Here is a 14662-nt window from a genome sequence, read left to right as displayed (position 1 = left end):
TCTTGAGCTGCACACCTGGAAGACAAGAGGCATACACCTGTGGATCACTTACATTTAGGTTAAAAGACATGCATAATATCATATGGCAACTCTGTGACAGATGCATGGAGAGATATTAGAAGGTAACCATCAACTTCCTTGACAAGGACACTTCCCATGCTTTTCTTGAAACCTGTCTGTGTTATTGGCTACAGACAAAGGCCTAACAAAATTGAGAGATAGTCTTGGGAGTTATGAGTTTCCTTGAATGTTACATCCTTGAGTCATCTCTGAATAATGACAGTGAAGTGGGATCCTTTGCTAAAATAAGTATTAATATCTGGTCACATGACTTGTCACCGCGCACCAAGATGCCCAGTGTGAGGGGTCTGTGGGCACCATCAGTACTGGCCTTTTAAATGTGGGATGGCATCAGTCTGGCTTCTGTAAGGACAGACAGAGAGGTCAGAACTTTTAGACCAACACCACAGAAGTTTGCCACTTCAGTTAATAAAAAACTGATAGCACAACCAGGCTGTTACTCAGCTAGTGGACTAGGCTAGCACAATAAAGGAATAGCACATTTCACCAACAGACTTCACAGATAACTGCGACACTTCTATTCTTTTACTTAATCATCCCTCATCTTCACTTTTTAGACACTTCATCCCAGTTGAATGCAAGCGAAAACAGTCTGAACAGAAAGAGTCAGACCGTCTTAAAGAACCTGCTCACTGTAAGAAGCAGCAACTTTGGAGATTACATACCCAACACACTTTGCACAGCTAGACTAATCAAACTGAAATATTACATACTGAGAACCTTAATCTATGGAAAGATGGACCTCAGTGTCAGCAACAAAATCACCTACTAGTAGTATTCGAGATGCCTACGCTGTACGTTAAGAAGTCTCAGGAGTTTCCACACTACATATGCTAAGCATAGAGGCAGTGGTGCTGCATTCTCCATGCTGAATTAAGCCAACGCTGAAATACCCAGGAGGATCTTTGCTGCTCCTAGTAAGCAGAACTTCTTGGCAAGCAGTTCTTCAGAATTAAGAATTAATGGGTCTTTACCAGCAGACCATAAAACTGTACAGATTCTGACACCAGACTCATTCTGGCAAGTTTTTCTCTAGACAGACAGGAGTGCCCATTCTTTGTCACTGAACTCCGAGCATTAAGCACCAAGCCAAAATAGCACACAAATGTGTCAAGTCAAACTGCCTTTCTCCAGCTCTATCATTTTGCTGTTTGGATCTAGCAAGCATCCTTTGTGATACATAGGTATCCCTTCCCATCCATACAGGTCTCAACAAGTGTGATTTCTATGGGCATCTTTCTATACCTCTTTTTCTCCTTTCTCAAGCTAACTACAAGGAGGAAAATTCAGAAAATACAGCATCTGGTCAGATTCTGGAATAAACTCAGAAGCCTAATGGAACTGATGAGCGGCTGGTACACCCTCTTTGCTAAAACTATCAACTTCAACCTCATCAGCTAAGGATGCACGAGGAAAGACTAACAGTATTCAAGGACTCTAGAAACTCACTGAATAAGGAATAAAAATATTATTTGAATGATGCAATTAGTCAAACCTCTTTATTTTCCACCCTCTCAAGCCTCAAGGCTCACCTGTGCAATCTGTATTGGCTGAGATAGAGGGATCTGCGTCATCGGCGTTGCAGCAGAGGCCGAGATGGTGGCACCAGCAGCGCTGTGCTGCTGACTGGCTGAATGCTGCACTGCAGCCGCCAGCAACTGTGCCTGCGCCTGTTGTAGCAATAACTGTTGCTGGGCTGGCGTCAACGTGAGCTATAAATAATTAGAAAACACAGCCATTAATAATGGAAAGAGCCACTTCAGCTACAAAGTCATTAGCTAGCTCATTACTAGTTATATTAACCAAACATTCCTCGAACTATCACCACAGTTCAGCCACTAACTAGCCCGCAACTCTGGCCTTAAGTAAGGACAGCTGGCTACTCAATACAGCATAGGAACCAACCTACCACAGACCTGACATAAACCAAACCGCACAAACACAAACATTTGCACTTACTGGAACCTACAGAACCTAACTTTCCTCCTAAGTTTTCCTCACAACTCTACCAGGAGGTTCAGGAAAAAGGTAATTAAGTAGCAAGCAGAAGAAAAGAATCAGTATTGCCAGGATTTGAAAGGAAATTTACACCCAGCAGAACGGCAAGTGATTAGCCAGATGAATGAGAAGCAGGAATGCTGGCTATGGCTACTGAACAAACTGATAACACCCCAGCTGCTTCACATTAGCATGAAGCCCTGCCATATTCCATCATTTCCATTATGCCCTAAGATATAAGTAAAGAACATGAGCTCCGTTTGTTTCTCTCCAAGTCTCCCCATCTGCCTTTTTTTTTTTTAAATAGAATAGAGTTGGCAAGTTTACATCCCTTCCCTTTCCCAAACACGCATTATCTCTGTGAAACAGGTGGCAGCAGTCTCTCCTTTACATGTAAATGAATCTTGATGCCCATATTTACTACAATCCATATCTGCTTAGGCCTGGAGTTTTGAATGGTTCACTACTGCAGACAATCATAAATTAAAACAAACCAATGTTTTTTGAGAATGAGAAAAATAATAAAATATGCTGGGTTTCAACAACGTATTAAAACAGTCTCACTTTTAAAACTTTCAAATATAATGAATCAAAAAATAAATACGATGTTTATGTACACACTAGTATATGAGAAGATTTAACAATTGAACATGAAATTAAGACATCGTTTCATTCAAGTGAATGACATAACCTAATACTTCAAATCATAAATACATTGTTGGAGCAACTGCCCTAAATTCCTTATTAACAGGCGAACTCTTAAAACTGCAAAGCTGATTATGTGGAAGAAAACTCTTTAACCAAACCAGCCCATTCACAAAACTTGCTCTTTTTAAAAAATGACTGAAAGCATTTACAACAATTCAGAAACACCAGTAATCCTAAACAACAAATTACTCCCAGAGCCTCACCATTAAAAAAAAACAAAATTGGTGGGTTAAAACAGAAGGGTTTGAATATGCTTAAGGCAAGCACTTATATAGTTACTTAAAAAGAAATATGTTTAAGAGGAAGAATTAGTGTCAGCAGTTCCCATCGGTTTTGTTCTTCACCCACCTATCTGATAAGATTTAGTCTCATGCTCCCATGCCTCATTTTAATCTTGCAAAAAACCAAAAATTCCTGTTTATGACATCAGTGGCTTTTTTATTTGTACACACACCAAGTTTTAATTTTATTGCAGAGTCAAGATGGATACTGAGAACAGAGAGAATGAATTTTATTTTTTTAAAATTTTTTTAGGAAGCAAATACTTTGCCACAAAAAATAAAGATTAAACTCCACTTTTTTATAGGAAGATATTTTCTATCCCCTCTTTCACTCAAGTTTCTTCCTATGTTAAAGGAAATGACAATAACCTTCGCTGACAGTTCTATGGGGACTGCCGTAGATACTGCCATCATTTGCTGGACAGGAGGCTTACTGCAGCGTACTTGGGTAAATCTTACCCCAGTGATCTGTCCTCCGGCCAGCATGAGCTGGGTCTGGGGTATGGCCGCCTGCACTGAAGGCTGCTGGGAAGGCTGGCTTGGCTGCTGAGAGTCCCCAGATTCTTCATTAGATTTAGACTAGTCGAAAAAAAAAAAAAAACAACCAACTCTTTATAGTGTAAAACAGATGTTAATATATAACACTGCTATCTCAACACCGCACAATAAAAATCTTTCATCTGCATACAAAAAGCCCTTGGGTTTATTTTAAGAGTGTGTTTAAGCAATGGCTCTATATGCCCACCATCTCAGCTCCAGTTACTCAAACATGTCTGTAGGTAACACAGTTTAAACAAAACAAAGAGACTCTCAGGTCTTTTGTAACTCTTTTGACATAATTTCAGGTCTCATTTCACTTTATGCAATGCAACTGAAGCTGACACTACCTTTCACCATGAAGAAAGAAAAGGTTGTTAAAATTGTTTATTGCCTAAAATCCTGAACAATGGAACGAGGGAAAGGAGATTGTGTTTCCATTTTCTGTATCTGCATCCTGCACCTCTAAGTCATCATACTGTTGGCTTATATGGAACCAGTTTGAGAAATCCTCAGAGGTTTACCTACCTACAGCAAAATACATAATATATACAGTGCTTTTAAATAATCAAAGTTTAGCATTTATTTAATTGAATCCTGCTTTATTTTAAAAGATTTGGGGCGTTGGGGTTTTTTTGTGGTTTTGGTTTTTGTTGTGTTTTTTTTTTCCACAGAAGAAATTGTGAAGACATGAGGGAGGAAATGCAAGTGCATGAAGAGGGGGAGAGAGTTTTATGATAATTAAAACTGGTTATGCAGAACATTAAAATTCTGCATAGATTTGCATATTTTCCACCACCTGTTTTGGGGACTGCAGAGCAGGCTAATTAACATAAAGGCTCTGATTAATTCTGCCAGTCATTGAGCGATAATTACAGCACAGGACTGTAAACATTCTGCACTGGAGATACAGCCTGTTTGCCAACATCTCTCTCAGGGATGGAAGTTTACCATGGCAACCAAGGCAATTTTCTGCCTCCTTCCTCTTAGAAAGGAAGGTCACTATACCTCCTCTTCTTTCCAAATTGTTATTATGTATAAGTGGGTCCACATTTTATTGCATTTCATGTAATGCACTACCTACATTCTTTAATAACAAGCAATACTGAAACCAGTTTTCAATAAAACTGCATCCCATGCCCCTTAATATAGTACTGAGAGGAAGTGGCACGTTAACCGATACACTGAAGTGTTCAGCATCATAAAAAAGTTTCAAAGCTCTGTTGTCTCATGTACATTATTAAATAACAATTACTCTGACTTCTACTTAAAATCACTACGTGTTACTTACACAAGCAATCTACACTAGCCACATTAAACAGTTAATGGTATGTTATACTCCTATATTCAGCTACCAGAAGTAAGGACAAATTGCAAAGTAATACTTGCTATGTTTAAAATAAGTGAATAAATAGAAGAACTTGAATATTACTGGAGTTTTATAGCTTTCATGATACAAAACCTGACTGAAATTCAGTATAAAATTATGATCCCTACATGTTTTAAACGACTCCAGTTTCTGAACGCTTACAATTCTGAACCTGATTTACAGTTGTAAAACTATTATTTGTTCATACCTATCACTTGCAAGACCAGTCAGAATGAAAAAATAGAGTAACATATCATAGGTTAAAAACTCTCTCTAATAGGACCATAATGCTGTTTGGAATGAGAGAGGGACAAACAGCAGAAGGAAACTGTCTTTACCTGTACATTTAAGGACTGAGCAGCAGCCTGTAAACTTGTTCCAGCGAGCTGGACCTACAATACAGTGTAAAAATGGAAATGAAATAATGTAGAATCCACAGAAAACTTTAACGATGTAAACAAAGAACCACCACCCCACCCGCCCCCCAACAAAAACTGCCCCAAGAACAATGCATGCCCCTCTAAGACCTGAATCAGTGAAATAGGGGTTGTGCTCCAGGATGAAAAAAAAACAAAAATAAAAAAAATCTGTAAGACTCTTCCACAGTGTTATTTGTCTACCTCTTGCTGAAAGTATTCCTGCCTAGGGATCTAGATACTATCATGAAATGGAGTTGAAACAGAGCATTTTCAGGTGGATAGGCCAACTATTCCTCTTCCTGTTAAAAAAATCCAGGCTTCAGGGGAGGACGCTGAGTTATACTCATCGTCATCCTTCTAATATTTCACAATGGGTCTTACCCCAAATATGTACACTGCATTCACCTGCTTCCTTAAACGACAGAGGAGCAATCACCTGCATAGCACAAAACCCACAGCATAAACACTCTTCCTCAAATCAACCCGTTCAAGTATTTGCAGTCCTCAGCCACTGAAAAGAAGATCTCAATATAGAGGACTGGAGACACTTTACAAAGGCTGTATTGATTCAGGTATACTCAAAACTTGAATTCAATGTTTGCGATTAACAGGTCTAAAGAAGTTCTTGTGGGTTGGCAATAATGAAAAACCGATGCATCAGAAAGTGGGAATTTTTAAGAGTTTTATCTCTAATAAGGATTTTCTCTGTACAACAAATGCTAAATTTTCATTTACTGAAGACCATTTAAATCAGTCTCGCCTTGTTTCTACGACCACTCCTACTACAAAGAAGGAATGCTATGCAATTAATTACCAATGCTTTCAAAGGTCAGAGTTACAGCCTGTACTGAATTCCATCTCTGGCCACGTTTGAAAACCACTGCTCATTTGAAAACCAAGCAACACATAAGGATACAATAAAGCAAAACAAAATGTAGCACTCCTGCCTCTATAAAAAGATGTCCCCACATAATATAAAAGAGAGTCCATATATCTGCAAGCATAGGAAAGAGAGTTTAAATTTAAATTGCAGTACATGAAATTAATAACTGAATATTCAAGCAGGCAACCCTTAAGAGTCACCTTGGAAACATTTCCTACCACTCTAGATAAGGTACTAAACTTACTAAGCATGTTCTACATCTAAGCAAACACTCCCAGAAAAGGTCCTTCTCGTCACAAGCAAAATACAGTTTGACACAGCTAATGTAATCTGAGCTTTTAACATGAATTAACAGCAGAGAATAATCTAAATAATAACAGCCTGCCATCCAAAAAACATACTCAGAAATAATACTTTAAAAATTACATAATAATAAAAAAACCACATAAAAGACTACAAATGTATCTCACTCAGGTATAGCCAGCGTACTCCTGAAAATCTCTTTGAATGCAATTTGGACACCGCTTCCACCACACAACAAACGTTTTCTAATTAGAAATTAAACTGTTCCTGAATGTTGCCTACAAGTTAATATTTTGTATTAGTCTGGAGGAAACCACTGTGTGTTAAGGTTGAATAACACCCCACTAACAGCAGCCACACTAAAAGAGGACAGTTTGACAATACATTCCCACACACCTGCAGGTGCATAAAAGAATAGCTGAGATTTTCCTTTGAACTAGAGTCTCAAGAAATGAATCACACTTTATCAAACATGAAGTTATAAAGATCCTGACAACTGCTTAAATAAATACATTTCCAAAGCAAGATAAAGCACTGCGCTAAATACAATTACTGTCCTGGATCAATCTATATAACAAAACGAAGACTAAAACAAACACACAAAATTCCGCGAACAGCTGTATCTGTCTCTGTGTTAAACACATACTGACAACCCATGAAAACTAGTCAGCAGCTTCTCTCCATAAAGGCAGCCTATAACATCCTATTGGTTCAGCGAATTCAAACACTGGCACTCCCTAGGTCCTATATAACCAATCTACTAGGAAAATTGTAATTACGTGACAAGATGTGTGGAATGTTCCATACAATAAAATGGCAGTTCAGAGCTCTTAAAAGAGGGCATAAAAGCTTCGGTACATCAATTATACCACAATAACTGTGCAACCTCAGACCTCAAACATTCAAGGTCAGCCAATTAGGTACAGTATTTTAAAGTTTAAACTTGGTGCTGAGGAAGGAAAAGAAATTAGGACATTTGTTTTCATATATCAAGTGTGAACAGATAAAAAAAACTACAAAAAAATGCCGCTTATACTTCCCTTCACCTAGGGATGCCCCATTTTGCTTCATTCTACATCTGAAGTTCAGCTTTGATACCCTAAACACTGCAGCAGCAGAACAGAGCGACAGTAGTAGAAGCCTGAACACCATCCGACAAACATGTCCTTGAAATAACTTTAAAAAAAATAATTAAAAAACTCACAAACCATATATGCTTAGTAAGTACGATCACTTTATATTTCTAGTTCATGTGTAAGAGTTTGAAAGACTGAAGCATAATGCTGATGCCACTTCTGGTTTCTTAACTAGGTAGTGACAGTTTCAGAACTTTGGCAGCTGTTGGGCCAATACAATCCTTTACCAAAAAGATTAAATTTTACCTTGCCTTTCAATTTGGTATCTCCCTGAAGGTGTTTTTTTTTAAAAACAAACAAAACCAAAAAAATAAAAACCAAAAGCTTCAGGTATTCTCAAGTCCCCAAAACGGGTTTTCTAGTTGCCTCAAATAGGTCTCACCCTATCTTGATGTATTCTGCAGCCTAATGCAATGGAGTGAGAGCCACAATAAGAACTTTTTCCCATCCAAACTATTTAAGCATGTGGTCTACCCATATGTTTCTTTATATGACTACCCATCACTCACAGGAAGAGAGAACAGAGAACACACAAGAGCAGCTGCGTTTGTACTTGCCCAAGTCTCCCCTACTTTGAAATGGATCTTCTCTTACCTGATGAAGGTGCCCAAGGAAGGCCTGGGCCTGGGCTGTAGAGATCGCTCCTCCGACAGGCACAGGCTGCTTTTGAAAGTCCAGGCCATTTGTTTGTGTGCCTGGAGAAAGAGAGATATTAAGAACTATGAGTTATTACTTTTATGAATTGGAATAGGAATTAGTATTCCTAAATCTCCTGCTATTCTCTCAATTCTATGTAGTAGAAAAATACTCTGAGAATAACAAGAATTTAAGTTTTTTAGTGAAAGGGGGGGAAGCAGTATCTCTTCCAGATTTTGGTAATACAACATTTGTCAGCTGAACAAAATCAACACCCTATTTTCTTTAGCTTCTATTATCTTATCTACTCTATGTACACTATTAGCCCATCATTCTCTACCACGGTTTGAGAACCAAATGGGCGCATGCTGCTAAGGTTAAACTGTGTTTCCATTCTCCATGCACTGTCTATCCAGCAGCTGAAGACTATTCTTCAAGTCAGAAAGTGGCAAGAACAAGGTTCATATAAAGCTACTTTTCATTAAAGACAGGTAAAAAAATTCTTGACGAAAAGAGAAGTACCGTATATACACAGCAGTTACAGGCCACAGTTTTAAGATACCTCCACATTTCCATGAATATTTGTGCTCTCATTACATAATCTAAACTCCCCGGGCTTGCTTTTGCTCTTACCCACTTTCATATAACTAAAAACCGATTATTTCCCTACATTTTTGTTGTCTTCTTCTTAAGCAGCTCGGAAAACATGAAAACCCCAAATAATCTGGTTGTGAGAAGGGGCGGGGGGACACAACATTTTTTCTATAAGAAACTACCACAGAATTACAGAATTTTCTTCTGCCAAGAGGAGCTATAATTACAAACTTTTAAGAATCATTCTGTGGGAAGGTGATAAAATCAACATTAGGGATTATCAATAACTGTTTTTGTATGTTGGGTATTACTGCCTACAGTGGCTAACAACAACAAGGGAGACTCTGAGTGTATCAGGCTGCGTGGAATTTCTAGAACGGATGATGCAATCTTAAAAATTGTGTGACTGAAATGAAGTAAAACCAGCTTTAGACTTGCATGTTTACTCTTCATGACAATCAGATTTTATTCAGTGCCTACGGACATGTTTTCAACTAACTCCTACTTCAAAATTCTTTCCATCATCTACATTTTCTGTCATAAAAATCTAGGTTATCTAAAAAAGACAGTTGTTAATCAACAACAGGGGCTTGCTTTTCCTTAGAAACACCTGCAAAAGCAAGTAGACGTAAAATTTTATTAGTAAAATACACTATCCAATATTTCACATTGCTACTTTGACCTACAAACAGCTTACACTGGTAAAATTTCCAAAGATGGAATCACTGTTCAATTAAATATAGATACAATGTAGATAGTCAAGCTTTCTAGCACTCACATAAGGTACACCTAAGGTGGCCCTTTGATGCATCTTTGGTGAAGGTGCTGTGGAGAAGAGTTGGTCTGCTCTCAAGTTTTTAGTTCTGTGCTTTGGGCCAGGGTTTACAGACTTAGGAGACATACGTGCAGCCAAAGAGCCACAGACACGTTAAAAATATTAAATTCTAAACTACATAAAATAAATTTGCTTAATGAGTCTAAAATTCCAATCCAAAGTGAATGGAAGGACTACCACTCGTCTGAATTGATCTTGAATGAATGAAACTTGGTTGCATTTCTCCAAACAAAGGTAGATAAGAAGGTCTGCTGGAAAGAGCTAGAAGAATCTCACCTATTTTCATTCTTTCCAGTAAACTGCAGAATTCTCTCAATGCAGAAGGCCAAAGGGAGTGGGAAGATGATTGGGTAAATACATAAAAATAATTCCTGACAAACAGCTACTGTAATTCAATGGAAAAAAATCTACCACCTCCTTATTTAAGCAGATGCTTTGAATCAGTTTTCAACCTGTGGTCAGGGACCTCCATGTAGGAAAAAAAATACAGATAAGAAAACCTACTGTAAGGCAGATATTCCTCATTCCAATTGGAAAATTGCAGGGGTCAAAAGAATTACCAATTTCTGAGAGGACTAGCTGGAAGCCTCACCTTAAATAAATAGGTGAAGCTGTTCTAGTTAACTATCTTCCAAAAAGAGCCTCAAATCATGATAACATATTAAAAGAGCACTGCTGTGCATGTGTGCAGAAGAAATGTTCCAGTTAGCGCTTCTACTGAATCTCAATACGGAAATTTGAAACTAGCCTCCTAGGGTTGATAGTTTTGAACAAAGCAAGTTCCAAGACTGAGCTTAAAATCTCCATGGGTCCCAAAAAACAGTTTAGACAGGTACTGAGAGAAAACAACATTTTCTTTAAATTCAACCTTGAAGGACTCCAACTCCCTCTTCCCACACCTCCCAAAACCAAACTCAGAGCAAAAAAACCCAAACCACACCTGTTCACTCTCTGTTCTACTTGCATCTTAAGCTTTCTTTGGTATTTGGAAGTACAGTGTCCCTTCCCCTTCGGATGCAGCCTTAGTTTTGGAAGGAATGCTACCCAGGTTGCTGGCATTTATCACAGGATGCCTAGGTCTTTTGAAGAACAGCAGGGAAAATGAACTTTGAGTCCAGTATATGAGAGGCCTTGCTCTTAAGGTGCTCATAAGGATGTGACACCACTCCTGTGGAATCCAAGAAATCTGATCAGGAGACCGGAAAATGGAGCTGTCAGAAGCAGAAGGTCAGGACATTGTAAGGATATGAAAGGACCAGAACGTCACTTCTGCTCAAGGTAAGAGTTAAATGCAAAAACCCGTGGTGATTAATAGACATGGCAGATGCAATCACAAGTACTGTGATTTTAACAATCCCAAAGTATTTGTCTTTTCCATCTCCATCCCAGCTCCCATAACTGCTAGAGCTGATCTAACAACTCACCAACATCAAAAAAACAGTAGTGGGAACCCTCCATCTCCCATCTCCCCTTTCTTCTTGGTTCCAACTACATTGTCCCTGTCCTGCCCCTTCTGGTAGTTCCATGGACACAGCAGCAAGCCAATTCACCTTTTTAACTGAGTAAAAAATTATTCATGTGAACTGTTCCCTTTTTCTTTTGGCCAAGTTAGTTTTCTGCCAGTTATGTGAGATGAATTAACTTACCTTAGGGCCCACCAAGCAGCAGATAATGCAAAGCAGGGGAGGTCAGAGATGTGGTAGTAGAGAAATGAGCTTCCCCTGCCCCCAGGAGGTTGTTACGACTGAATCAAGCTGTAGGATGAAATTTCACCCTTACATACCAAATCCAATGCAACTCAAGCACATTTAAAATCTGGCATAAATTCAGTCATGTGGTTAGCTACTTCACAGAGTTCGTCTGGATGAAGACTAATACTGACTGCAAGTAATTTTCAGCCAGATCCAATCTTTGAACTATCTCACTCAGTGCCACTCCAGGGAAAGGAACCAAACACTAAGTGCCAGGATACCCTGAACGTGGATTGGTTTATGTTGTCTTGGAATTGTACCTGCAGAGAGTAAAGGCATGACAAAATGGAGCAGGCAAGGTAACACTCCACCTGCAGTCAAGGAAAAGAACATACTCTCAAAATCCGAGATCATAATTGTCAGACTTTAGTCTGAGTTTACAAACTGCCTACGAAAGGAAGAGGAGTGAGGAACTACAGGTCTGGGTAGATCTGGAGTAAGGTGCAAAAAAGGGCTCAGGAAGGGAAGACAAACAAGGAGAAGGAAGGTTTCAAAACTAACTTAAGTGGGTATCTGCACTGTGCTCTGGGAGACATCTTCCAGCACCCGCAGTACATTTCCCCATCTCTCTCTCTGCATGAATGCATTGAGAGAGAGAGATCCCCAACACTCAGAAATTGTTGATTTCTTGTCCACATTAAGAGTCAAGCTTTTGTGATAACTAACCTTAGTATTAGAGTATAAAAACCACAGAAGTTATATCCTCTTTTGTGATGAAAGCACCTACATGCAGCATCACAATCTATCAATTTCTTTATACCATGACCACCACCTTCACGCTGATGAAGTATTCACCTAGGAAAGCCGGGCCAGGGTTCTGCTGAAGTAGATGCAATAGTTCTGTGATAATGGACTACCTTTGAATAAGTTCTCCTCTTTAACAGCTCAGTTTAGGTGAAACTGCTAGTTAAAGCTGCAGTTAAGGAAGCGCGTTGGGAATGCTCTCTTTGGAGAAAGCATACACAGGGAACTGTGGTCATACAGAGCAGGAAGTCTGAATCTTCTCAGAAGTTTAAAAATACCCTCCAACTACAAGGATTCTACAGGGAATATTTAAAACCATTGTTCTCTTGATGCTGTTTATGATTATGAAATATTTACAGCCCACATATTTTTAGAAATAATGTTTTATATCATCCTAAACCAGCATTAAATACTTAAGAAATTATTTTTGTACATAAAAAGAATTGATACCTGTCCTATTACAAATAGAATGGAAATTATAAAAACTGAGATGCCAGTAGCAAAACACACATTAATAAGCGAGCAGAATTCCTTTTGACTGACCCCATGCATTGGCAGAAAACATCCACCCTCTCGGATCAGTATCAGGAACATTCAGTCACTCTTAGCTGAATTAAAGCCTTGCACAAAGAATGAGGAGACAGCAGCACAAAATGAAATAAATTGTTAATTTCAGCACAACTCCAGAGCTTAAAATAGAACTCTTATTATTGAACCAAGAGGAGGAAAAATAATTTTCCTCATACAAGGTAACTAGACTTCTCTCAAAGCAACAAGTCCTTTCTCGTTAAAATTTTTTCTTCCCAAATGCTATTCTGAGCTCAGAGAGGATTCTGACTCAGGTTGAACTATTTACTTTCCATTCAGAATTTTCATTTCTCTTGCTTCCAAAATGAACGTTAAATTACCTCCACAAAGGAATTAAAGCATGAGATAGCATGATTGAGTTATAGCAGCTTAACAAGCTTCTTCAATGGCTTAGAACTTGGCCACATTTTAAGGATGCGCCACATTGGCCCTGACACAAAGGGTCTTCCCTAGCCAAATTTCAAGGTTCTGTTCTAACACACGAAGAAATCACAGAAAAGCTTGCTAACTTTTTTTTTTTTTTTAATGTTGAGAAATGATGCTTTCTCCCTTTGCCTTGTTCTTGAGAACTGTTGTGAGAACTTGAAGGAAATCCAAGATGAAAACAAGATCACCCGGTGGCCCACATCTGCCAGCAGAAATTTCAACCCAAAAATAAATGATGAAGTTAGAGGTGCCAAAGGTATGTTCTGCCAGAAAAAATGAGACTACTTATGGAGAGCTAGTGCCACCAGACCTTCCGTAATATCAGAAACATTACAGATAGAGGAAGTGGGGAAGGGGAATCTTATATACAGTAGGTGTGAATAATGCCCTGCATACAGTAGGGCAACGTGTGCCCTACTTGCCCAATGACAAGACAAAAGTGTTCCCAAGTCTCTAAAAACAGTAGGGGGTGGAGGGTATTTTGTTTTCTTAATCCTGTAAACTGGTAAAGAAATTTTGCTTTTAATATCCATTCAATTCCACCAGAAAATATCTGTGCACTGATTCATCATTTCTTACCTGTGTTCCCGTCCCCACTATCCATTGATGGTTTACTGGTTTCTGACGGATTGTTCATTCTTGAGTCTGCATTAAAACAGAAATAAAGATAAAATAATACAGCAATAAACCCCAAAATCTATTCATGCTTTCTTGTCCAAGGGAAGTACAGAACATCTGGAATTTGATATGTACTTCACCTTAATTCAGATTATAACACAAAAAGAATGATCAGAAGCAGAACACAATACTGAATCTTCCAGATAAATACTGTTTCAAAATTTTGTATGCAATTATTCCCATACATGAAAACATTATGTTAAGGGAATAAAAGACAGCATGCTGGAAGGCAAAGATAGGTAGGAACTTAATTTTCAGTACAATGAAAGTCATAGAAGCAAAAAGGGGTGGGGGGGAGGAACAATGACTACATAAAGATTCAAAAACATTAAGTCTGACCACCATGGCCCACATTATTCTTGTGTTGTTCCCCCCCACCAAGAGAAAGGAAATTCAGTCATCATAATTAAATAGATGCCATTTTTCTAACACTGCATTTTTATTTTACAGGAACATCACTGATATTAAGTTATATTTCCTATATATTCATGCAAAACCATATAAATATAAAATAATTCCTCTTCCTTTTCCCTCTGGAAGAATCTATTGAAAAGTCTGCTCTTGGTTTCAAAGCTTGTCAGCTGAACGCAGTGCAACATAGAGGGCCTCTCCAGATGGCAGACAGAGAATATAGTTTCCTCATATAGGAATCTATACAGATGTTCTGTGTACAGCATCAGTTCTCCAACTTATTA

General features: G+C 38.5%; 1 protein-coding gene across 6 annotated transcripts in view; it reads right to left on the bottom strand.

The window, feature by feature from the left end:
- Positions 1–14662, bottom strand: part of POU2F1 (POU class 2 homeobox 1) — a 109834-nt gene that overhangs the window by 28729 nt on the left and 66443 nt on the right. For 3 of the 6 annotated variants that reach the window (XM_063348502.1, XM_063348511.1, XM_063348522.1), the window contains exons 2-6: positions 13869–13934; positions 8310–8410; positions 5313–5366; positions 3528–3647; positions 1614–1793 (exon numbers count right to left, since the gene is read on the bottom strand). In XM_063348502.1, the coding sequence (XP_063204572.1) occupies positions 1614–1793; positions 3528–3647; positions 5313–5366; positions 8310–8410; positions 13869–13934 (521 nt within the window). Of the gene's footprint in view, positions 1–1613; positions 1794–3437; positions 3648–5312; positions 5367–8309; positions 8411–13868; positions 13935–14662 lie in introns of all 6 variants that reach the window. The other 3 variants (XM_063348533.1, XM_063348544.1, XM_063348491.1) reach the window with 2 other exon arrangements.

Source organism: Chroicocephalus ridibundus, chromosome 1, assembly GCF_963924245.1.
Source record: "Chroicocephalus ridibundus chromosome 1, bChrRid1.1, whole genome shotgun sequence".
Classification (NCBI taxonomy): domain Eukaryota; kingdom Metazoa; phylum Chordata; class Aves; order Charadriiformes; family Laridae; genus Chroicocephalus; species Chroicocephalus ridibundus.
Note: the sequence above shows the minus strand (reverse complement) of the source record. Positions and strands in the feature narration are given on the sequence as shown.